Source organism: Sinohyriopsis cumingii, chromosome 4 (genome assembly GCF_028554795.1).
Source record: "Sinohyriopsis cumingii isolate HCF-2022 chromosome 4, ASM2855479v2, whole genome shotgun sequence".
Classification (NCBI taxonomy): domain Eukaryota; kingdom Metazoa; phylum Mollusca; class Bivalvia; order Unionida; family Unionidae; genus Sinohyriopsis; species Sinohyriopsis cumingii.
This window is the reverse complement of record NC_142964.1, coordinates 126,113,291-126,138,684: the sequence shown is the minus strand read 5'-3', so window position 1 is coordinate 126,138,684 and position 25,394 is coordinate 126,113,291. Positions and strand designations below refer to the sequence as shown.

The following is a 25,394-nucleotide window of genomic DNA, read 5'->3' as shown; positions in this document are numbered from 1 at the left end:
ATTTTTTCCCCGACCCTGAAAAGTCTTTGAATTTTGCAAATAGTGACAAAAGTATGGAAAAACCTGGAAATTTTCCTCCACAACTTGATGCCCAAAACAGTTATGTAATTGAGTCGTAACTGAACTGATCGTGAGTTAAAATTATTGAGTTCTGACCAGAATATTTGGAGGTTGCAGCATGGATAATATGAGTGCTTGCCATAAATATATTTGTTGAGACAATCCAAATGCTCAGTGGATTAGATTCGTCTAGTAGACTTTTTGTTTCACAGAGAGCTTGATATCCTATCTTTTTTTTTATATATAGATGGTATGAAAACCAGTCTAGCATCACAAGAGACCAACATGGTGGCGTTAAAGCATAGCCGCTTATTGGATCCACTAGCAAACTTAAACGATAAATCAATTTATATTTGCACAAAATTGATATAAACATTATTTATTTTCTCAGAAATTGCAAGTATTAAAATCGTGTCTTTAATCTGCTGAAAGACAATAAAACTAATGCATTGATGAAATTTGAGCTGGTACTAGAGGTTTCAGTTGCTAGTCGCACAAGCACACATAATCTCACAACCGTCAGTTTCAGATATTGTAGAAAAAAGTATTAGATGAAAGTCATATACTGGTTGTAATAAAAATACAAAACTAAAAGAGCACAAATTCTTTATATTAATTCTGAGATGAACTTCCACAGTTTTGTTGTATCAAGTGATTAAAACATTGACATGTGCTCTCTCAAGCAGAGAGCATACAAATCAGGGAACCAAACTTCTCTGCTGGATGAATCACACTGGCCAAGTTTCTTGTAGTTGTTCTCGAAATAATTATGTTCTTTCTGGATTTACAACAGGTATCGGACATTCAATATAATTGAAATTTTTTACAACAACATTAAAAAGGAATTTGTTTTTTATATCACGTGACTATTGGACTTCCGATGTCATTGTTTGAGATTTATGAAGTCATGTGACTACTAACGCAAATGGAGAGTATCGGGTCAGGTTTCATCTGTGTTGAGTTTCTTCTAGTATCTCAGCAGCTTAAAGACATAACGATTATATTACTTGCCATTTTTGACAAAATAAATAATTTTCATATTGATTTCATGCAGGTGAAAGTCAATATAACATAGTTTAAATTTGCTAGGTCAGCTGGTAAGCTATCTTACTGTGGCAGCAGATTCCACATTTTTTATATGTAATTACTCTGGACCCACACTCTATCCTAAATGTCCAAATGTGAAAAATGGAGTTGGAATATTCAGAGGAAACCATGATTAGAAAAATTTTGAATCTCTGAGCTGAACTTTGGTGCAAAACTATTACACAGTGACATGTAACTTGAAGCATTGGTTTCAGATCTTAAATAGAACGCAGGAGAAATGGGAAATTGTCGTCCCTTTTATTATATATTAAGAAACAGTATCAATACAGGTTTGGGGACTGGTTTATTGAAAAACAAGACAAGTTGATTTTACAGAAAATTCAGTCCTTGTTTATACAACAGTATATAATTTTGAAGGTCTTTTGTCAAAATTTAAATCGACCCTTTTGTAAATGTCTTTAAATGAAGGAATGTTTAAACAAATTGTCTTAAGGTGTTTAGGTTGGTTGTTAAATCTTGTTTGAGACTTTTTTGGCACAGATAAATTCATTGTTAAACTTTTTTCGTTACAAGATTCTAATAATTTGCATTTATTGTTTTTTTTTTCTTCATACTTTGATAGGAAATGTTTACTTTGTATAACATGCATATATATTGCTCTAGAATTCTTTAGAATTAAGGTTTTTAAGGAAACAAAATAGTTTATGCTTATTATGTTGTTTCCACGTAGCAACATAATGCATGTCAGCAAAGTAAAGCTAGGATTTGTATTCTGTACATTGAAATGGCTTTAAATGCCAATTTATAGGAATATAGTCGGTCAGATTGGTTTAATGTGACTCATTTTGTGGTTTTGTACGTGATCATCTTTTCTTACACATATGTTTTGCAGAGTCTTGAAAGAGAAACATCTTCAGATTTGGAAAATGCATGTTTTATAATCCAAAAATGTTCTTTAAATCCATTCAGTAATGGTCATAAGTTAACCTTGAAAAAACAAATTTGAAAGGGATTGTTTCTTTTTTTTTATCTTTTGAAAAATCTAATGTACCTTTATACTGGAATAGTGTTGATGTGCTAACAATCTTGATGTATGGCAATGATATAATCCAAAATATCTCTAAGTGAATTCACAATAATCCCAAAATAGTGATTCCTGTACCCACATCCAAGGCAGATGCTCTAACCATTTAGGCCACCAGATTGGTCCACTTATGTACCTTCAGCAAAAATCATTGAATGTCTTATAAATTGGGTAACAAAAAAATCTCTTGAATTTGGGATCACTGACTGAATGAATGTTCATCGTTCTAGAGAAAGTTACATTATGAAACTGTGGATGGCTTGCACCCAGGGAAATAAAGAAACTGATAGATTTTGGGATCTGTCGATCACAAGTCATATGACAGTTATGGCATGTCCACTAGGAAAATAATGGTTTCTACACAGTAAGCTTAGCTAAAGACTGCACATTGAGACCCATTTATCAATAATTTCCAGAGTCAGCTATGCTCTACTAGTGCCTAATCTTGGTATTAGTCTGGTACAAGTCTGTGGTAGTGCCTAGTCTTGGTATAAGTCCAAGGTATAGCCTAATTTTGGTATCAGTCTGGTACAAGTCTATCATAGTGCCCAAATCTTTGTATCCGTCTGGTATAAGTCCAAGGTATGGCCTAATCTTGGTACAAGTCCGAAGTAAGTTTAAGTTTGTATAAATCAAAGGACTATCAAACACAAGGCTGGCATATAATGTACCATTTCAAGGTACTCTTGTTGTGATTAGTAATGAGTGACAAAACTTAGGAAAATGATGCCATACAGAAGTTCCCTGTATGTGGTTATTTACAGCTTGAATGAATTTACCAATTATATAATCAGTCAGTCCAAGGAGTAATTTTTCAGTCTCTGTTGTTTTATTAAGGAGAGGAAATTGGAGCAGAGCGATGCTGCTATTAAGGCTTGTCAGGCTATGATTGACACAGATGTTATCACGAGTCTGAAATCCAAAATGGAAGGCTTGACACAAAAACTGAATGAGAAAAACTTGGAACTGAGGGAAAATCAGAGACAAGGGGAGCACCATGCATCACATTTGTCACAAACCATTAACAGGTAATCAAAGCCAATTGTCTCAAGACCAGGTATGATAGTTTGACCACTTTCCTATCACAGTGGTCAGATTCCTTTCAAGCTAACTTGATTTTAGCACATACATTTTTGTATACTAGACCTATGTGCTCTTTCTTCATAGGATTTGTGTGCTGAACCCATTCAGACAGTGTGTATCAAGTTGACTTGAGTAAAGGGTAAAAAGATTATTTAAAACATATATGGAGAGATAGCTGCTGGCAGGATAGAAAATATATGGTCCCACTTTTACTAAAATTCTAAAAATTCTTTCTGTACTGAGACTTTGTATTTAACTTCAGGATATGAAAATAGCACCAGTCTTTTGTTCTGGATGGGTTCTATTTGCCGTGGGACAATTGACGGACTGTATGCAATCTCACTGGAAATGAGTACAGTTTTCTTCTAAAAATTAATAACACTTTTTCTTTATTCTTGCTGCACTCTGTTCATTTTTTTTTTTATTTTGCACAACAATTTCATCCCTGTTAAAACTCCTTAAAACAAGATATAAAAAAAACTGCATGAAGTTGTGGATATTGGCAGCAACAGATTAAACATCTAGGTAATATTGATTGTGGTTCCCCTCATATCCTCCATTTGATCATGTGACAGACTCATTTCCTTTGTAAGCTTTTGTAATATTTTGTGTAATTGCTTCAGATTAGTTTGTCAGTGGTATAAGTATGGATGGAATAAGTTGTTGTGAAAATTGCAATGTCAGACATTCTCAGTTTTGAAGGAAAGGTGAAAGCAGTGTGATTACTTGAAAGAGGGAGAGTCTTGCGATTATTGCTTAGAAATTAGACATCAAATCTACATCATCAACTATACATTCTGCAGCAGTGGAAAAATGGAATTGTCAGAGAATGATGGTTACTGCTAGGTATTGTACCCTGTCATGGTTTTCAAATGGTTTTGATTTTTAAGTAACATTAATACAAGTTTTATGACATCGATTTCATAACATGCATGATCTTTTTAAATACATATAATAAATAATTAAAAATTATTTAATTCTTTCTTACTAACTATGTAATTATTACTCATGTCCAAAAGGAGTGACCTTATAAGAGAGGAATCTCAATACCAAAACATGGCAACATATTTCAGTGGCAAATCAGATTATTGTCACACTTTGTCTAGCAAAATCTTTGTTGTAATAGTTTGGTCAAAATATACTGTTACAAAGGGGGGGGGGCAGAATGGCTAAGTGGTCTAAAGAGCTCACCGTTATGGATCACTGCCATCACACCACTGTCTGTGTGGGTTCGAGTCTCTGGTTCGGCCAATGTGGTTTCATGAGAAACTAGCTTCACGTGGGTAAGTGGTTCTTTCCAGGGTTTTCCTGGTTTCTTCCTCCACCATTTATACTGACCACCATGCATAGCGTATCTTGTGCTGAAAAATGGCGTTAAACCCTATAACAAAAACAACAACAAAATCAAATTGCACAATTTTATTTTGTATACATTATCACCATTTTAATCATTGTACAGCAATTTTGTTAATGTCTTCCAGATGCCATTATTTGGTACAGCACTTTAGTACATCCTGATAACCATTGACAGAAAAGCAAAATGGGAAAGCAAATGCTTGATTTCTGCTTTATAGAATGTGTGTACAGTCTTAGTCAATGATGATGGCACAGGTATAATCAGTAAATAATAATAATAAAAATTTAAAAATCTGCCACCAGAAGAACTTAAAATGAAAATTAGAAATTTTTCTTCTCAGATTGAGTGAAAGAATTCCTGTGGATTATCTGTGATAAATAGAAAGACTGCATTATCATAAAGTTTGTTTAAAATATCCAATGGTTGTTGATTGTGTATTTTTAGATTTGTTTCTTCAATTGCAGTAATTTGTTACAGCATTTAAAAAAAAGAATATTATGGGCAAATGGAATTTAAGTGAAGACAAATGTTTTTTTTTTAAATAATGGTGGGGTAAAACTTTGTTTCCTTCTGTATTCTATTTTGGACTTGTCCCACAGCTTTTTTTTGCCATAGAGTATATTATAATCCTAGTCCATTCAGCACTTGCTAGAATAACTAGTATCTGCAGTTTTTGATTGATTGCCATGAAATCTAGTAATATTTTGGTCATCAAATACGAGATACACAGATCAAGAAAGTACTTTGATCCTGTAAGTTATATCCCTTTTTATGTTATAGCAGTGTCTGATCCAATCTTGTTAAGCATTTAGTACCATATTTTTTAATAAATTGCCCTGAATCTAGGTGAATCTGATGATCATGATGTGAAGGTGTGCATATCAACACGTACCTTTTTGCCCCTGATTTTTGCTATACAGTTATTGCCTTTTTTTGTCTTGTAGCAGTGTATGACAAAATCTCTTTAGCACAACTAGTTCTGCGGTTTTTGATTGATTGCTATTAAACATGGTCAATTTTATGATCATCAACAGAAGATGCACACACAAAACAAATTGCTGCTGCAATTTGTTAGAGTTATTACTCTTTTTGTCATGTAGCTTGGTGCATTTTATGACACAATCTTAATAGGGTAAATATTCCTGCAATTTTTTCTTGGATTGCCATGCAACTTGGCATATTATGGTCATCAACTAAAAATGCTCATGTTGACAAGTCTCATTGCTGCCACAATTTGTTTATTAGACTTTTTGCCTTTTTTGTCTTGTAGTGTAATATAGTTAATACACAGCCTTATTAGTGCAGCTAATATGGCAGTATTTGATGGATTGCCATGAAACTTGGTAAATATTATGGCCGTCAAGCAAGATACATATGTCATCAAATCACTTTTCTCCCACAATTTTTTTTAGGGTAATTACTACTTTTGTTTTGTAGCTTACAATGCAGTATATGACAAACTTATTAGTGCAACAGGTCCCACTGTATGTCTTGCATTTTGTTTAGGACAGACACTCTGGCTTGTGAATTTAAAGTGGAATACATAAAAATTGTTCTTGAATAGTTTTTTTAAAAAATCATGCTGAAGCAAATTTTTGAGCTGGGTACAAACTTAAGTTCAGTAGTGGACCCATGATCACCTATTTATCCATTCAGTTATCATATCCTAGTTTCAGGCTCATTTGGAGACATGTAACAACAAATACTGCACAGGTTGATCATGATCATCTACTTCTTTCTGCAGTAAAAATTATATAGGTTCACGATGAGGAACAAATATTTTGATAAATTTAGGAAGCAAGATTTGAATTTAGTTACCTAATGACTTACATGCAAATTTACATTTTTTTCTCACAGGTGCAAATCTTACTTGTCATTCTGTGAGAGTTTGGATAGTATACGAGAGCACCCAGTTGGCGCTGATAAGATACAGCTGGAGTTTCTGAATGGAACAGCAGATGACCTTAACCTTGTTCTGACCTTGACATTCAGAAACAACCTTGGATATCCAGTTCTGACAGATGTGAAGGTAATTTATCATTATTTTCCTTCTGCAAAGTCCTATATAATGAACAGTGACTACTGCATCTTGAGTTGTCTAAAACTTCCCCTCATCAATATCATTTTCTCCATATGTGCTACACTCCCGCTTCCCACTATGATTAGCACATTCTCCTAACTAGCTTGATTCCTGTAATTTCCTTATAATGTCAGTAGTGCCTTCTTCCAACAAACTACTCTCATAAAGCTTCCCTTTATCAGTAGTGCCTACTTCCAACAAGGGGCCCCAAGTGCTCTAAAGTGCTCACCATTCTGGATTACTGCCATCTCACCTCTATCTGTGTGGGTTCAAGTCCAGTGCTTGGCAAGCATGGGTATGTGGGAAAGCCTGCCAGTAGCTTCTCGTGGGTCAGTGGTTCTTCCCTGGGTTTTCCAGGGTTTTTCCTCCACCAGTTATACTGGCCGCCATGTATAGCCTATCTTGTGCTGAAAAATGGCGTTAAACCCTAGAAGAACAACAACAAATCTTCCAACAAGCTCCACTCCTGAAGCTTCCTTTTATCAGTTGCATCTTCTTCTAACAAGCTCCACTTCTCCAGCTGCCATTTATCAATAGTGCCTTCATCCAACAAGCTTCACTCTTTATATCTATTATGAAGAGGAGGATAAAAAACTTTTGTTCCTTTATATGCATTTTCAAAAATTAAACAGTGTAGGAAAAGACATTGTACATTACTTGTGAAGACACAAACACATTAGTCAGGATGTCATTCTTGTCATTTTTTTTAAATCAACTGTATGACCTGTGACTGGTGGGGAGTGGCTGCTACTGATATGCTATGGGTTTTTCTTTTGTTGTTTTTTTATTTTATTTTTCCACAAGGGGAAGTCATAATCTTCTGATGATACATTGTGCAGTGAACTCGTGAAGTAATTTGTAGACTGGCCCTCTGCTAGAGTTTTGGAAAAGTTTTATAGACCACATTTTTACGCTTTCCTAAATATTTGAATTTTAAATTTGTCAATATTTTTAATTTTTACTTCATATAAGCTGAGAGAAGCGAGAAGCTAGACATTGTAAACTAAATTCCAGAAAATATTTTCTTTTCAATCTCATAGTGTAGAAAGTTTATGTGGCACGATGCAGTGAATTCCATGATATCACATGAAGTCAGCATGCTTTTGATGGCACTAGCCTGCGGGGCTTTGCCTGTGTCATATTGTTCATGGTTTTCCAGTTATTAAGTAATTATGTGAGACAGTAAATATTTGTGGATGTATTATAGATTCTTTGAAGAAAATAAGACACAGTAGCTACCAAAATGAAACTATTTCAGATTGTTTTTACAGATGTAACCCTCTGTATTATGTGCATAGGAAAGATTGAAGGGTTTTTTGCAGTTTTATGGGGTCATTTTTGGGGATGTAGAATGATTATGGTGCACTTTTACTTTAATTATGTCATCAGTGTTATGAGGAAATAAAGGCTGAAATGGACTTGATATTGCTCACATGGTTAGTTGACATATGACAACTTGTGCATGCAAATTCATACATGTAATGAGACAGCAGAGAGAAAAAAATGCCTTGACTAGTCATTTATACAACCATCACTATCCCCATAAACTTCCTGCCCCTGGGGTCAAGTACATGATTTAAAAACTCTTGAAAGTCCCACTTCACATGTCTAGGGAGTTGTGGAATTGGTATTGATTTCCAAATCTGCCCTTACCTCACTCAGACCCCATACCTGGAATCATACATTGAAATCCCTAACCAAGAGATCTGCAGTAACTGAGTTGTTAAGTCTTTGGACTCATAACCAGAAGGTTGTTGGTTCAATATTCGCCATCTGATCAGCATGGAGCCTCATTTATTTGCATGAATCATAACAAGCTGGTTCTAAACCAGTTCAGAAATATGATCTCTAGCCAATGAGATCCATGGATATCACTCTTGATCAAACTCATTCAAGATCTTAATGTGATAAGCTTCCATACCAGATCTGATCAAAATCTAATAAGAAATATGACTTCTAGAGTGATCAGTCAATCAATGTAAGATTACCTTATTAACATTTGTGGATGTCACTAATAATCAAACTCATTTTAGTTATTAATAATATAAGCTTACTTACCAAATATGATCATAAAGTATGACCTCTAGAGTGCTAACATGCCAATCAAATTCTAGAGCACCTTTGACATGCGACGATGTTGTTTGTAATTAAACTCATCTGAGATCTTGATGATGTAAACAAATCTGATCAAATTCTGACTAGAAATTAAGCTTCTGTAAAGTCTGTAAAGAAATGTTGATGGTGGGATGATCAATGGATGCAAGGCCGGCCCTACATTTGAGGAGGTCAAGTACAACGTTGTGCTAATCTGTTTTGGAATGGAATGTGTATAATCAGTGTTTAGCTGTTAGTGTATATACAAAAATCCTTCATGAAAAGATACCCCATGATGTAAAAATAGATGTCCTTTTTCATGAAGCTATATACTGAACTTTTATGATTTGGTTTATAAATTATTGAATTGAAATTAGACTCCAGTTAGTGTCAAACCTGTACCATTCAGTTATGTAGGAGAATGAAAAGTTGAAATATAGTGAACAGTGAGCCAAATTTGATAATATGAAATAGACAAAGACTTAGATGAGCGCAGCTGCCTGACGCTGGTGTACATGACAATGCAGAGGTTATGTCACAATTGATAGTGCATGCACATATTCCTAGTCTTGGCTGTACTATAGCATGTGGTATATATCCTCATCATTTTTTTTTTATTACTACTTACTTCTAAGTGGAGTCAAACTACAAACTCCACAAACCCATATCAGCTATCACATATCTAGGTCTATGCAGTTTGTTAGGAACAAATAAAACAGTCCCAGATCTGCTAGTGCATTTTGTGATGGCTATGTTATTTGTGATTCAACTCTTCCTAATGAAAGTATATATGTTATTGTACCTTTTTATAAGTGACAAAATTTATTTTGTTTTCTCAACAAAAAATATTGTAGATCATTTCAAATTCATTGATACGTAATTTCATGGATTTGTCATGTGATAAAATATTTAGTGATGTATATATCTGTCCAAAAGATAAAACCATTATTTATTTCCATGCAATATCAACCAAAGAAGCTTAATCCATGCTGCAGTAATTGGATTAATTAGGTAAATTATTCATTTCTAACATCTGGCATAAATGTGGGGATCTGAATCAAAGGTACTAATATCCTTTTGCTCACATATAAAATCAAACAAGCATGATTAGTCAGTGTGAACAGAAGATGGATGCAAGTAAAACATCTCCCAGGGAGACACTGTCATTTCATATTAATAGAATGGCATCATACATTTGTGCAAGCTGCATGCATGGTACCTCCAGATTTATCTGTCAACAAATTCTCCAAGGAGAAACTCAAATCGAACTTTCGAAAGTAGTATTTATCCAGTGATTGCTTAATTAAATGAACTGGAGGACATTGCGTATGTTCTGTCTGATAAAGTTTCTGTCGATCTGAAAAACATCTGCCATTAAGCCCTTTAATAGTTGATTATCTCCACACATGAAAAGTATCATTTCAAATGGATATGATTAAAATGGGATCAGAACAGTGGTTTTTTAACTTTTTTGTCGACCACTTGAACATTGCTGACTGTCTTTATGGACCAGCAATTGATCTTTCCTAATATTGATTGTACATTTATTTTACTATTGCAAAGTGCTTTACATAAAAGCGCTACATATAAAAACACTTCTTAATTAAAAGTTTTGTTCTTCAAATTAAAGCACACAACTCATCTTTTAATATCAGTATACCTTTCTTTTGATTGTGATGGATGAGCCTGCTTTTATGAAGATATTTCAGGTTCTTGATTGTTCCTCAGTCTTTATATGGACCTCCTGAATGGAGCTCACAGACTACCAGTAGTCCTACCAGTAGTCAACATACTACAGTTGGAGAACTTATGAATACTTAGAGAAAGTGAGACTGATCTACTTACTGATTGTTTATTCAACAGTTCTCAGGGCTGATAAAATCCCCTGGCCTATAATCTGGGACTACTTTTTTTTAAAATTGGACAAGTACAGTTTTCCATGGTGCTTGTCTCAGACAAGTGATTTTTTCATATTTCAAAACAAGTCAGGCTCATTAATTTTCATATTTTTAAACTAGTCAGACACCAATTTTCATATTTAAAGCTGGTGAGACACTAATTTTTATATTTTAAAACTGGTCAGATGCACACTAATTTTTATATTTTAAAACAAGTCAGACACTGATTTTCACATTTTGAAACTAGTCAGATACACTGAATGTCATATTTCAAAACTAGTCAGACACACTAATTATCATATTTTAAAACAAGCCAGATACACTAATTATCACATTTTAAAACTAGACAGACACACACTAATTATCTTATTTTAAAACAAGTTAGACACATTAATTTTCATATTTTACAAGTCAGACACACTAATTTTCATATTTTAAAACTAGTCTGACACACTAATTTTCATATTTAAAACTGGTGAGACACTAATTTTTATATTTTAAAACTGGTCAGACACACACTAATTTTTATATTTTAAAACTAGTCAGACCTAGTTGTTAGAGCATCCACCTCAGATGTGGGAGGTCGTGGGTTCAAAGTGGGGCCGAGTCATACCAAAGACTTATACAAATGTTACTAACAGCTGCCTTGCTAGACACTCAATATTAAGAGGTTAGTGTTAGGACTGGTCAGCATGGTGTCACAATAATGTGACTGGGTGGGACATCATATTATGTATCTGCGGCAAAATGCCCCAGTGCTAGACATCACTATAAACTGCACACCGCAGACATCATAACGATATGACTGAAATTTTTTTAAAGCTACTTAAAAAATTCCAAATCACACTCAGACCCACTAATTTTCATATTTTAAACAAGTCAGATACTAATTTTTATATTTTTAAAAAGTCAGACACACTAATTTTCATATTTTAAAACAAGTCAGACACATAATCTTCATATTTTAAAACAAGTAAGACACAATAATCTTCTTATTTTAAAACAAGTCAGACACAATAATCTTCATATTTTAAAACAAGTCAGACACAATAATCTTCATATTTTAATCATTTTATCAGCATGTATCTGGCAATGCATTCTGGGCATACTGAATGCTTGAATCTGCCTTTTTTTATCCATTCACATTATGTGACACTACAGTACTAGTTCATTGATAATTGGCACTTTTGCCCAAGTTCTATTACTGCTTGACTGCATATATGGGCTAAGTGACCTAATTATCAACCAATCAAAACACTTCAAACAAACAAATCTTGCATGATTAATTAGCAGTGCTTTAAGTGGCTTATATTGTGTTACTCAACACAGAGACTTGTGTGCAGATCACTTTTTGACATAAATCCATATATCTTTACTAAAAAGTGGATCTTTGAAATTTAGTAGTGTTTATTAAAGAAATCAATTGCCTTTCACAACCTTGGTTTAAAAAACCTGAATGAGACTGGTATATCCCTTAAGCAGCTGGGCCGTAGTAACCTTATATGGTGACACCTACACCTCTCCCATGATAACTCGCACACAGCGGGGTCCACAAACATAGACCGCATTATAAGCGAGGGTGCGACTTACCATGGGACCTCCAAAAATTTGATAATTTTTTCTTTGTTACGTTGAGAAAACAGCAGGTAGGGTAGGGAACTGGGCTGTTTAATGACTGAATCCTTGTTTTACAATCCCGTCAATAATAATTGTTAATAATGCGCTTTTTCTAATGAAGTTGTTAATTATTCTATATAAATAATAATTTATTTTCAAAATATCCATGTGAAAGATCATTTCTACTGGTTTCAATAACCACCACGTATATGCAAAAACATCTGTCTATTACGTCACTACTTTTTGTTTTATTGAATAGTCTGGTTCCTGGAGTGGTATTTAATCATATAGTGCCAAGTCAGGAGTCAAAGCAGTAGGGAACTAGACTTACAGTTGACACACCGCTAAACAATAATCTTTTTTTTTAAAAATTAGTAACATTTATTTTTTTAGACATTCGTCTACATCAAAACTCAATTTTTATTATTATACAGCAAATTTGTCTTGGAATTTGCAAAAGTGAAAATGATTTATAAAACACAATTTTTATATTTTGTAGTCCAACATTGACAACTTTGAAATCCATGACCTGATAAACATGGCAATTGAATCTAATGATGTCAGGTTTTTGGTTCATAATGTGCGAGACAAATGGAAACTGCATTATCCCCTGTTGTCGGAAATCAACAAACTTGTCAACAGGTTAGTATGCACTTTAGAAGGTGTCAAGATTTTTCCAAAATGTTTGAGTTTATATATGCAACAGTTATTCAGTATTAAGTGTAACACTAAGGCTGGGAAGAAAAAGATTGACTTTTTTTACCATCTCTACTGACTTGTAAGGTGACTTCAAGTGCAGACAGCATAGACCCCCATCTGCAGTTGTATAATGTAGAGGCAGATCAAGATCTGTGTTCTATGGATTACTCCTAATGGACTGCATGGGACTAGATTTGCACATTATGTGATGCTTAATCTGGGTCTATGCAATTGAAATCGACTTCTAAGCTTCTTTATACAGTAGTTATTTTGTAAAATGTGGATTATCGATATCTCTTCAGACTGTCATTGCTGTGAAATTTTTTTCCACATAAACAGATACATCAGACATTCTGGAATTTGCAAAATATATGAAATTTTAATGAATTGTTGTGAGAAAATTCCAGAAATTAAAATTTATTGAAATAGCATTGTGAACAGGAGTTTTTTTTAATGCAGATGCAGATATGAAGAAAAATATTTAAGGACTAATATGATAAATTGATGCATAGAACAGTTTTTCCTTTGAACATAGTTTTTCAGTATATAAACAGAATTACATAACAAAAAACCATCAGCTGAACTGTAAATAGATGATGGCAGCAGATATGAAGATAAAAGATGCAGGTGCTCCTACTGGATACTAGTAAGCCTAACAAATCCAGGCATAGTCAAATTAAAAAGGTGTTTTTATATTATTAATTATATTGATGAATAAATTAACCAAACTTGAAGATTAGTTTTCATAATTATTATGCCGAATTAAGTGACTGAAAGTTCTGTGAAAAAGTTTGAAATCGAATATTGATAAAGTAATAACAAAGTCTGGCAGAATCATGTAAAATGTTTATTATTTTATAAATTGTTAATTTGACTGGTTATTGATAGAAAATGCAATTTTTCAATTTGTTCTAATGGCAGAAAACCAGACAAAGTCATACAAAGCCTGACAAACTACATAAAGTCACACAAAGCCACACAGTGCCTGACAGTCATGCAAAATCAACTTAGAAAAGTGTATTTATATCATAAATTATTTTGACGAATAAATTAACCAAACTGAAAGACTCATTTCAACATAATTTTGCCTTAAATGACCAAAAATTATGTGACAAGTTTGAATTCGATCAATGATAAAGTATTGTTAAAGTCTGACAAATCATATTTGAATTGTTTGTTATTATTTTATAAACTGTTCATTTTACTATCATCAGAAATGGCTATTTTTCACAAAGTTTTATCAAATGGCATTATGAAAATGAGTAATTCCAAAGTCATTTTAGTTTTTTGGTCATTATTTCAAATATGTCCCACCTTCTCTGTGTTCCTGATGCCCAGCACCATGTTCTTTGGCTTGGCTTCTTTGACAACTTTTGAGGCTTTCAATACAGTGTACATGATGTCTGACCATGTCGCTGTTGTTGTTCATTTAATGTGGGATATCTGCAAAAATGTCCTGAACAGATTTTCTTTTTCTTCCTGAGATTTTGAATTCCATGCTAGTGTACTTATTTTAAATCATGAGAATGTCTGCTGGGAATTAGATTGCCTGTCCCCTACAGAAGTCAATTAGATTGCCTGTCTCCTACAGAAGTCAGTTAGATTGCCTGTCCCCTACAGAAGTCATTTAGATTGCCTGTCCCCTACAGAAGTCAATTAGATTGCCTGTCCCCTACAGAAGTCAGTTAGATTGCCTGTCCCCTACAGAAGTCAGTTAGATTGCCTGTCCCCTACAGAAGTCAATTAGATTGCCTGTCCCCTAAAGAAGTCAATTAGATTGCCTGTCCCCTACAGAAGTCAGTTAGATTGCCTGTCCGCTACAGAAGTCAATTAGATTGCCTGTCCCCTACAGATGTCAGTTAGATCGCCTGTCCCCTAAAGAAGTCAGTTAGATCGCCTGTCCCCTACAGAAGTCAGTTAGATCACCTGTCCCCTACAGAAGTCAATTAGATTGCCTGTCCCATACAGAAGTCAGTGAAGGTTGACGAGCTGGACATTGAGAAGTTGGTATATTTTTTCAATGAGTTCATTTGTTTTTTTCATCCCAGTTTAGCAGAACCTTAACCGGTGGTTCATGCTTTCTGCATTACTGTTTGTCCATAGCTGGTCATCACAAGATACAACATGTTTCGCAGTATTTTTCATTGATTTAAATTTAATAATATAACAAAAAACTCTCATGTATATTTTCAATCAATTAAGATGCTGTTTCATTCATTGAATGTTGTTGAGTCATTGGCTGTGGCAACACCATTTGATCCAAACATCATTTCAGTGACATCTGTCTTCTCCTTGGTGTTTATAGGAATCTTCTCTGTCATTATTAATTAGTCTTGTGTCATCAAGATCTTGGTTAACCTTCATTATGATTCAGACTTATGTGGTAATCTTAAATTGGATTATTTGAGCTTGTTACCACTCATGAGACCAAATTTCAATTAGATTTTGGACAAACTTGGTATGGTCTTAGACAGGTTCTTTAATAAGAGAGGTCAGTGTGTATTTATGAAGTGTTATTGGATCCTATTGGCCAAACTTGTTACCTCTCTTCTGATTATTCAGTAGTCCCCCTTTTATGGAGGGGAGAATCACACAGATGTAAGTAATAATTACATATGAAGTATGAATGGCATATCTAATTTTAAGTATTTAATATTTTCATTAAAATAATACATGCATGTTATGGAGTCAGTGTGATAAAACTTATATTATCATGAATAATTATCAATCGCAATGCAAGATCTTTTGAAAACCTTGTTAATGAAATCAGGTATAAATATCCGGTTGTAACTATTATTTTCTGTCATAGTACTAATATTAGGACACCAACTTCCCTTCATCAAGACAACAATATCATAGCTATCTCCATATATTGTTTTCCCACAGCTGCGAAATGCACAGCTGCTAATATCTTTCTATGTCAAATTTTTTAGCAGTAATCTTAAGACTATCGCTTTTCATTTAGTCAAATTGCTTTAACTTTTCCTTATAAACTGAGACTTTCTGACCACAGTTTGCACTTTTTGCTGTAATTTATTCTTTCTTTGGTAACTATTCCACTGACAAACTAATCTGGATATTACATGAAATGCTATGCCTTTCAGTTTTGGAGTACAAAGGTCTGAGGTGAAGGTCATGGTAAGAAGTAAAATGGTTTTTGCAGACAATTTTCAGTCATCTGTTAAATACATTAAGGCATTTAATGTGTCATTCACTGCACTCTTATCTTTGGAAAAAAGTGTTATCAGGCTATAGAAAAATATATGAAATTTATATTTATGTTTAGTTTTGTTGACAGTTTTCTTTGATTTACAATACTACATAGCAAAATGGTCAGCTGTTATGAATGATGTCAAGCTGACTTAAACCTTTTCTTTTCTCATAGGAGTTCTTTAAAATTTGCCAAACATTACTCAAGTCCTATGGATGTATATATCCACAATAATGATTCCTGTTGTACCCACATCTTTATATGCAGTAGTAAAATGTTCATATCTTGTTATTTCAGTCATGCTGTTGATTGGATTCAAGAGGAAGGGCATTTAAGGGTTCTTGTTGGGCGTAGTGGCAGTATTATCTTCACAATGAAAGTCCCCACTGGATACCCCTTTACAGGAAACATTACTCTAGTCAGTGTGTTTGGCCTTGATGTACAAAATGAAGACCTCAAAGAGGCAAGTGAATATTCAATATGCCACCAACATTAATTTGAATGTAGTGTATAATTTTAGGCTTGTCCATCTGTCCCATAGATGCAACATAATATACACATGGATGTTCCGAAATTCTTGTGTGTACAACTACCCCTGCTTCTCCCTATGGACTGTGTTGAAATTTGACAGTTTATTATTGAAATGGACCCCATTTCAATAATAAAATGTCAAATTTCAACAACTTGCACGTTGTTCTGTCATCATGCTTGAATCTGTTTTCCAGAGTTGTGCCCCTTTTGACACTTTACTGTATACAGTGAACCCATGTTATAATGTGCTTTTATTATGACACAAATTTGGATATACAGTAGTCCCCCTCTTATAAGGCCACCCCTAATGCAGCAGGGAAGTGGCCTTATAATGTGGGTGGCCTTTCTCGAGGGGGATGACAAATGCGAATAGTAAATACATATGAAGAAAGTCACAAGTACATTTAATTTTAAATATTTAATGTTTTCATTAAAAAATCACATGCATGATGTGAAATAAATGTAAAACAAACTGTCATCATTTTCAAAAGAATGCTATGAATAATCAGTGATATAGTTTTAAAACTGTCTTTATAATTATGTTACAGTTCACATCATCTGTCACTTTGTTGGTAACAATCTAATAATATCCTTGCTGTCATATCCCCTGCACATATCGTTTAGTCTTTTGTTCCAATCTTCGACAACTTCATTATTAACGTCAGCTGATTCTCCACTAAGGACAGAACACTTAATATTTTGTCACTCTTGAAATCTGTGCAACCATCCGTTACTTGCGGTAAAGTCGTCATATCCCAATTCAACTGACAAAGTTGTTGCTTTTTCTTGTCATTCAAATCAGGATACAAACGTCTCCTGACTCAAACAATCTTCCTTTCTCCGTCCATTTCGCCTTCCCACTTCTGCAGAATTGTTTCATTATCTTTCACGATACTGTTTATCTGAGTCTTCCTGACATTAGTTTTCTGCAAGGATCCTCGACGACCCACCCCTGTCAGTTATATTACTTTAACTTTCTCCTCTAAATTGAGAATTTTTATTTTCCTTGATGACATGTTGATCTTTCTGCAGTAAGTTATTCATGTTGCCAACTACAATACTGATAAACATTTTGTATGCCTCTAAACAAATTGCAGTGTGTTTTTAAAGGAAGTGATCTTGTCACATGATTCATTAGTCACAGTCAGGTACCCTATTGTTTTTATACATTTCTTTACACTAAGTGAGAGAAGCCAAAACGGCTTTGATATGTACCATTAACATCACGCAGATTTGACCTCGAGGCCGTTAGAATTCATAATTTTGACAATTATTGTCAGTAGTTATAGCCACTGATTATCAAATTGAACAAGCTCAACATCTTACTAAGGGAAGCCATAAAGGCTACCAAACCATTTTCCTGCTGACTTGAGTATTGTACATCGATACTGCCACTTCTCAGCTGTTACTACTGTTCAATAATTGTAATTTTAACAATTATCAGTGACTAAACCAGACATCTTATGATAACACAGCAGTAAGGCTAATTGGATTACATGTGTGTACCCTTTTGTATGGATTAAAATTTGAGTCTTTCTCGGTTTTTATGGAATAAATTTGGCTTCTCGTGAGGCATAAATGATATAATATTAACCTTAGTGGTAAATGTACTTTACTCAACACTTCTTTCAGTAACGAAAACCTGATATCGGGAAAACAGAAATCGGATTACTTAACACACGTTATGAATAAAATACTGGTTCTGGATACATATTCAAATAAAATGCAGCTGCTTGTGAGGGGTAAATTTTATATTATTGCACTAATGTGCTGGTTACATTAGCCGGATGGTCTTTCACGAGGGATACTTTTGAACACAAACTCGTGGGTGCCAACAGATTCTGGCCGTAAGGAGTGGGTGGCCACTGGTCAGGGGGGCCGTTCAAGAGGGGTCTACTGTAGCAGTCATGGCATGGCTACTGAAATTTTGCAGTATTTTCACTAATTGTGTGAAATACTTCAATGATTTAGTGCCAAAATAAACAAGTTTGCTTTATTAATTTGGCAAGATATGTTGTATTCTTAAAGAAGAAAGAATTTCATTGCTTCTTGGTTATTTTTGAAAGATGTTAGTTGCTTAAAAATCTCATAATTTTTAATCTAATTATTATTAAGCCATCAATAGTAATGCCATTAAGTCTTTTTTGTTGTTGTCTCTCTTCAGTAGATAATTATTGTTCAGTTCTTGGTAAACAACAGCCAGTAGATGTTTTCTCAGTCATCTGGCAACAAAATTGAAGCACCAAACAATGCAGTAGTCTAAAAAATAAAGTTTCTCACCCAAGTTTATAAATTAATTAATTTACCTACCCATTCAAGGGAAAACAATAGACCACCAATGCCTGCTCAATGAACCATCACAAACACCTGCTGAAACAAGTTTATTGATCAAGTTATTAGGAGCAACTTTAGTTATTGCCTGACATCCCCCCCCCCCTTGATGTTAATCCCTTTTTTAGAGTCAGAAATGCAGAAGACAGCAGCTTCAAATCACTCACATATACACAAACCACTTTGTATTTCATAATTTCACTGTGGGGTGGGTGGGTGGACAACTAGTTCAGTTGTGGATGAATTGCCAGAAACTGGTCAGTTATTACTGACATCATTTTAATATGTACATGTTGTATGTGTCAACCACTCTGGTGGCCTAGTGGTTAGAGCATCCGCATTGGATGTGGGAGGTCGTGGGTTTGATCCCCTGCTGAGTCATACCAAAGACTTACGAAAATGGTACTAACAGCTGCCTCGCTTGGCGCTCAGCATTAAGAAGTTAATGTTAGGACTGGTCGGCCTGGTGTCAGGATAATGTGACTGGGTGGGACATCATGCTACATGTCTGCAACATGATGTCCCAGTTCTTGGCATCACTATAAACTGCCACACTCCAGACATCATGGCGATATGACTGATTTTTTTTAAAACCTACATTAAAAATCCATATCACACACACACACACAGACACACAGACACACATTGTTATGTGTCACTTCATTGCAGAGTTTTGCCCCATTGTGATATTTCTTATTGGTACAATTAGTCCCATGACTTTTGATTAATTTTCCCTGAAATGTGTCAACATTAGGGATTTAAATGTCAGCAGATGCCTATCATCCTGCCATCATGTACTGGTGTATTTTTGTAGTTATTCTACTATGTGCAACTAGTACCAGAGCTTTTGATAACTGGAAGAGATTACTGATTCCCACTGTACTTGTATTTTGGTTCTGTTGTCTTGCTATAGCTTTTCCTGAGTTGTGCCCCTTTTGATGTTAAATATCTATGCTATAATATGATCTGTCCCAAGCATAAAGGTTGTACCAGGCTGATGACAGTATCCTTGATGTCCTTTCTGATCTTAAATCTATATGTTGTCTGTAATCATTCTTATATTGGCAACTATTTTCCAACTAATATTTCCTCACCTTGAACTTAAGTGAAATCTAGTGGTCACTATATTAGCCTTTGAATCTGTAAGTTAGTCTTCGAGTCTAGTGGTCATTATTTTAGTCTGTAATTTTTCAGTGGTTGAAAGTTTTCCCCACAGTTTGGTTATTACTTGTTTTAAGACTCCATTTAATGAAATATTGTCATTAAGAATAACAACTTTCAGAGCATAATGATCCTTTTTACCTTGAAAATATTTTTTTGTTCTGTTTTTCAGTTGACAGACATCAAAACATTGACTGGATGGGTGGTATACCTAGAAAAGAAGTTTGGTGGTATCTAGTTGTAAAAATCAACATCTTGTCATTGGATATAGATAGTATTCATTATGATATAAACATTTACAAGTCATTAGCTTCTAATTGTCTGCAGCAAGGGCATCTTGATTTGGTTCTGTCTATTCATATATCCATCCACACATCCTGAGAAATAAGTCTGTTACTGTGATTATACAAAAACCACCAGACATAGACAAGTGTGTATGAGAGAGAGAGAGAGACACCATGCTGCTGAAGAGTAATGTACATTATTGTTGAGTGATGTATGCTGCTGCAATCCAGACAGGTCCTGTAGCTCACTCATTGTGTTTTTATTCCACGTGTCATTACATATCCAGAGTAAGGTCTGCCTGGCCAAATAGTGGATTACTTTGTGTATTTGACTCCTCTTCAAAATTTTCACAGCAGATGATAACCCAGACCGATGTAAATCATAGATTCCATTGGAGCATGTGACTGACTTCACCTTCAGACATACATGTTAGAATTTGATGCTGATTAAAACATTCTTTTTTCCCTAATTGTCAGTTTACTTGTTGAACTTATACTTTTTTTCTAATAAAATTTTTTGACATGTTGCTGTAAATCTATAAATGTTCTGATCCAGTTTCTATAGCATTCGATTGATTCTGGGATTTTTAAAATAAGTTTTTTATACCATTGGGATGTAACCTTGTTAGCAGAATCCCCTTGGCCTTGACAAGCAAGGTTTGTTATATAATTTTCAGTGAGCTATAGAAATATATCAGTGGGAACAAAATTATATCGACACAGTTTCAATATCACTTTTGGAATTACTTTTTGCCCATTTAGGAAATATGTCTGCCCTTATGCACATCTTTCAAACTGGTATTTCAATAATTAGGCACTTTTCTTCTTCTGTCACTCTTATATCCCTTCCCTGTCTCCCTCCCTTCCTCACTCTCTTCTTCTCCCTCCATGTCAGGATGTATTGTAAACCCATTTAATCAGTGAGGTGCTATCAAGAAATATCTAAATATGAACTACAAAGAGCAAAAAGGTAGACTTAAAGTATTAACTTTGTTATAATAAATTGTTTTCTACATGCATCACTAAAACTGTCAATGACTGAACTTATATGACCTATTGCTATATACCACCATTCATACAGTATTCAGTGTATATCTTTAGTACTCTACTAAAAATGGCACACATTTGTTTGAAAACAAAATTGATTATATATTGTAGGACAATTATTTTAAGTAGAAATTTTAACTTGTATCACAATCATGTTTAAAAATGATGGTTAAATTGGGTCTTGATTAGTGTTGTTTGCATACCAAAATTAAGTGACAATTGAAAATTGGAAACAGCATCTGCTACCAAACTAGACAGCAAGCTTTCCAAGGCCACACAAATATTTATCTTTTGATGTAGAAATAAAATAAAAAGACACGTATCCTTAAAAGTAAATTCACAATCATTAAAATCTTTTGTTTGTCGATGTTACACTCTTAAGTCTATCAGATACAAGTGTTTCTAGTTACCACACCCCAACAGTATTCAATGCACACAAGAAATGTGTAAACAAAACTAAATATTTCTTCATTTTCATATAAATACAGTCATTCCTGTGACAAAATAATAATTTGAAACATATGTACAAGCTAAATTTGTAAAATGTCTTTGTCCCAAAATTATTTTAAAATTTAGGAATCTTTTTTTCATTGATGTAATAATGCAGTTGTTAATCACGCTGGCACAGAATGAAGAAAAGTCATGCAAATCAACTGCTTTTACCTTTAAAGAGGTGTGTAATAAAAAGAAAATCTTAAGTTTCTTTAGTAGATATAAATAAATATTTCACTTGTGAAGTGGATTTTTTTTTTTTTTTGTCACTTGTAAAGATGCCACCGGGTATCGGGGTACTCGGGTACCCACCCATTGATAATAACCAGGTAATAAAATGAGCCACAGGGTACCTGTTTATGGCATACAGGTTTTCTGCCAGTGTTTGTAAAGACAGCACTCACTAAGTTGACAATCCTTTGATTGAGCATATACCTTTTTACAGATGTCTGCTCTCTTCCAGTAAATTATTGACCGTAATCCGATAGCTACTTTTCCCACTTGACAACTCTTTGATTGCACTGCGAGTGTCGTAACAGAGGGTGGTTATTTGATCTTGCTGCACAACTGACATGTGTTCTGATGCAACCCTGAATATATTTCACAAATCATATGATTGAAGTGCTACTTACAAAGCTCAAGCTCAGTCTCTAAATAAGCATCCACATGACAGTGAGGCCAAGGAAAAGAATCAGATTATACGATAACAAGACCACTATGATTGACAAAATGACGATGGAGGATTTCATAACTTTACACATTTAGTAAAATATCCCTTTGATCAGGTACCTGGGTAACCAATCATTAGCATCATTGGGTACCCAGTAAAAGTTTTCTAAAATTTTGACAGCTTTAGTCACTTGTGGCTTTGCCACTTGTAACAATGTTTCCAAATCAATCATGAAATATTTCCATATATCTACTTCAAATAATAGATCTCCTTTATTGGATGATGTAAATTACCTAAATAAGTTTTTGTATCATTTGAATGATTTGTCCAAGATTTATCTAACTTTGGTGATTTTCTGCACTTTGACTTGTTTTATCTGTACCGTTTTATAAGAATAAAAATTACTTTTAGCAGTGTTTTTATTGATTTGTAAGTACCTCTTTTATGTTAGCATGGATTTCACTCTTTGTAGCATAGTTACTGCTCTTTGAAGCTCTCACGTTTTGTAGTTAATTTTTGCCATTACATATGGATCTTCATCGTTATACAAGATGGTCTAACCATGTACATAACTAAGGTTTATCTTATGTATTATATATACTGCAGTTGGAGCTCGTATTTGATCCGTCATTGATTTCATATTTGCAACTTTATATCAAGGCTGTGAACAAGAATGTCTCATGTATGTCAATACGTCTGGAAATGAAATAGTCAATAAATACAGTAAAGTTCTGGTTACTGATCTAGTTTTTAGGATTTTTTTTCTTTTTTGTGGTGATGGCATCTTGGTCAGAATGACTTTTCATCTATATTTGCTACAGTAAGGCCAGTTTACTCATGAGTACAAGTCTCCAAACTGCACAAAGCGGTCCTGTCCATTACACCTTATGACCATCCTTCCATTTGTCCATCTAGCCATTCTAAGAAGCTTGTTAGAAAAATCACATAAAAACACTAGACACTGACCAATGAAGAACCCTGCAACACCCTTGAAATAACCACCAACCCATCGCAGACAACTTGCAAGCTTTCTCACATTTCCACATTGGTCAAGCCAAGAATCCAACCCATGTGGACATGACCGAGATGTGTTAGTAATCTATAAAGGTGAGTGCCATAGACCACTAAGCCATCCTGGGCAACTTTAATTTCGGACCAATTAGACATCTTAAGGAACCTTTTAGGGAAAGCCCCATGCTGATATAACCTTCCATTCAGGTGAAGAAGCAGTAAGATTTACAAACCAGTTACATTGGATGTCATTGAAGCAGCATTTGCATTTAGAATCAACTAGACACCTTTAAAAGTCTTCTGGTAAAAACCTGATGCCATTATGACCTTTCATTCATGGTGAGGTGGAGATAAGATTTTCAAGATGGTAGCCATATTGGATATAAGTACAGCCTCATTATAAGTAATCTTTCAATGAAACCCTCATGTAGATATGTCCATTCATTCAGTGGGGATTAACGATATCAAAAGTTTCATGATGGCCACTGTGATAGTGGATGTCAAACAAACATTTTCCTTTGGGACCAACTTGACTTCGCAAGAGATCTTTTGGTGAAAACTCCGTGTTGACAAGATTTCTCTGTTCAGGAGAAGCAATAACAAGACTATTAGGTGGCTGCTGTGGTGGCCATATTTTATGTCAGACTGCCACCATTTCATTTAGGATCAATTAGACATGAAAAAAAAGTATCTTTCAACAGAGCCTCATGACCATGCATTCAGAGGCAGTAGGTGGCGCTCACCAGATAATATGTACTTTTGAGACAGTGACGTATGTAAGGTGAAGTAGTTCGCATTTAAAACATGCACAGTGGAGAGAATGTTTGCATACCTCTATGATACATTAATGTAATGTGGATGATATTTCTTTTGGATATTGTACTTTTGGAAATTTTATATGATTTAAGCACACTGCTAACTAAAATGACTGCTCCCTTGTGTTAATAAATCAGTCTGAATTAGTCTAAAGTACACTATACATGGCAGCTATTAAAATAGGGAAAATGAATTTTGCCACACTAGACAATACCAGCTTCTGAAAGTGCAATGAATGAATTACCAAATATATAAAATGTAAAAAAAAGTTATCGGCTCTTTTTTATACAATTTACCTCTGAAGTTAGGAAGTGAAAATGACCAAGTAGAGCTAGCACTTTTTTGAAAGGTGCACATTTGAAGTAAGGCCAAGCTGTATACTCTATAACCCATAGTACACCCATCAATCATACACCAAAATAAAGGGAATTAAAGGTTCTTTGCATTATACCTAAGATATACAAGGTCTTTTTTAAATAGCCAGTATAACCAGTGAGGAAAGCCGGGGACATTCTTTTTCTTTAAAATTCTAACCCTATGCAAAATGCGAAACTGTATAGCGCCACCAGTAGCAGTGGAAGATTTTTTAAGATGGCTGCTGTGGTAGCCATGCTGGATTACAAGGCAGCATTTTTATTTAGGACCAGCTATACCTTGTGATGAATGCATGTGTATAATTTCATGGCATTACTAAAAGTAGTTTAGGAAGAGCAGAAAGAACAAACCTGTGCTAGACAATGGACAACTAATCATCCCACAAGTTTTTATTGTATATGACCAGTAGAGTTAAAAACCCGACCCAGGAGAATTAAATTTTGTAG

General features: G+C 34.4%; 1 protein-coding gene across 2 annotated transcripts in view; it reads left to right on the top strand.

The window, feature by feature from the left end:
- The window catches only part of LOC149802055 (uncharacterized), a 100,756-nt gene extending 77,600 nt beyond the window's left edge, over window positions 1-23,156 (top strand). For both annotated transcript variants that reach the window (XM_089956460.1, XM_089956459.1), the window contains exons 7-11: window positions 3,029-3,219; window positions 6,489-6,660; window positions 12,820-12,962; window positions 16,528-16,693; window positions 20,426-23,156. In XM_089956460.1, coding sequence (XP_089812586.1) covers window positions 3,029-3,219; window positions 6,489-6,660; window positions 12,820-12,962; window positions 16,528-16,693; window positions 20,426-20,491 — 738 coding nt within the window. In that variant the 3' untranslated portion in view covers window positions 20,492-23,156. The remainder of the gene's footprint in view (window positions 1-3,028; window positions 3,220-6,488; window positions 6,661-12,819; window positions 12,963-16,527; window positions 16,694-20,425) is intronic.
- The last annotated feature ends 2,238 nt before the right edge of the window (window positions 23,157-25,394 follow it).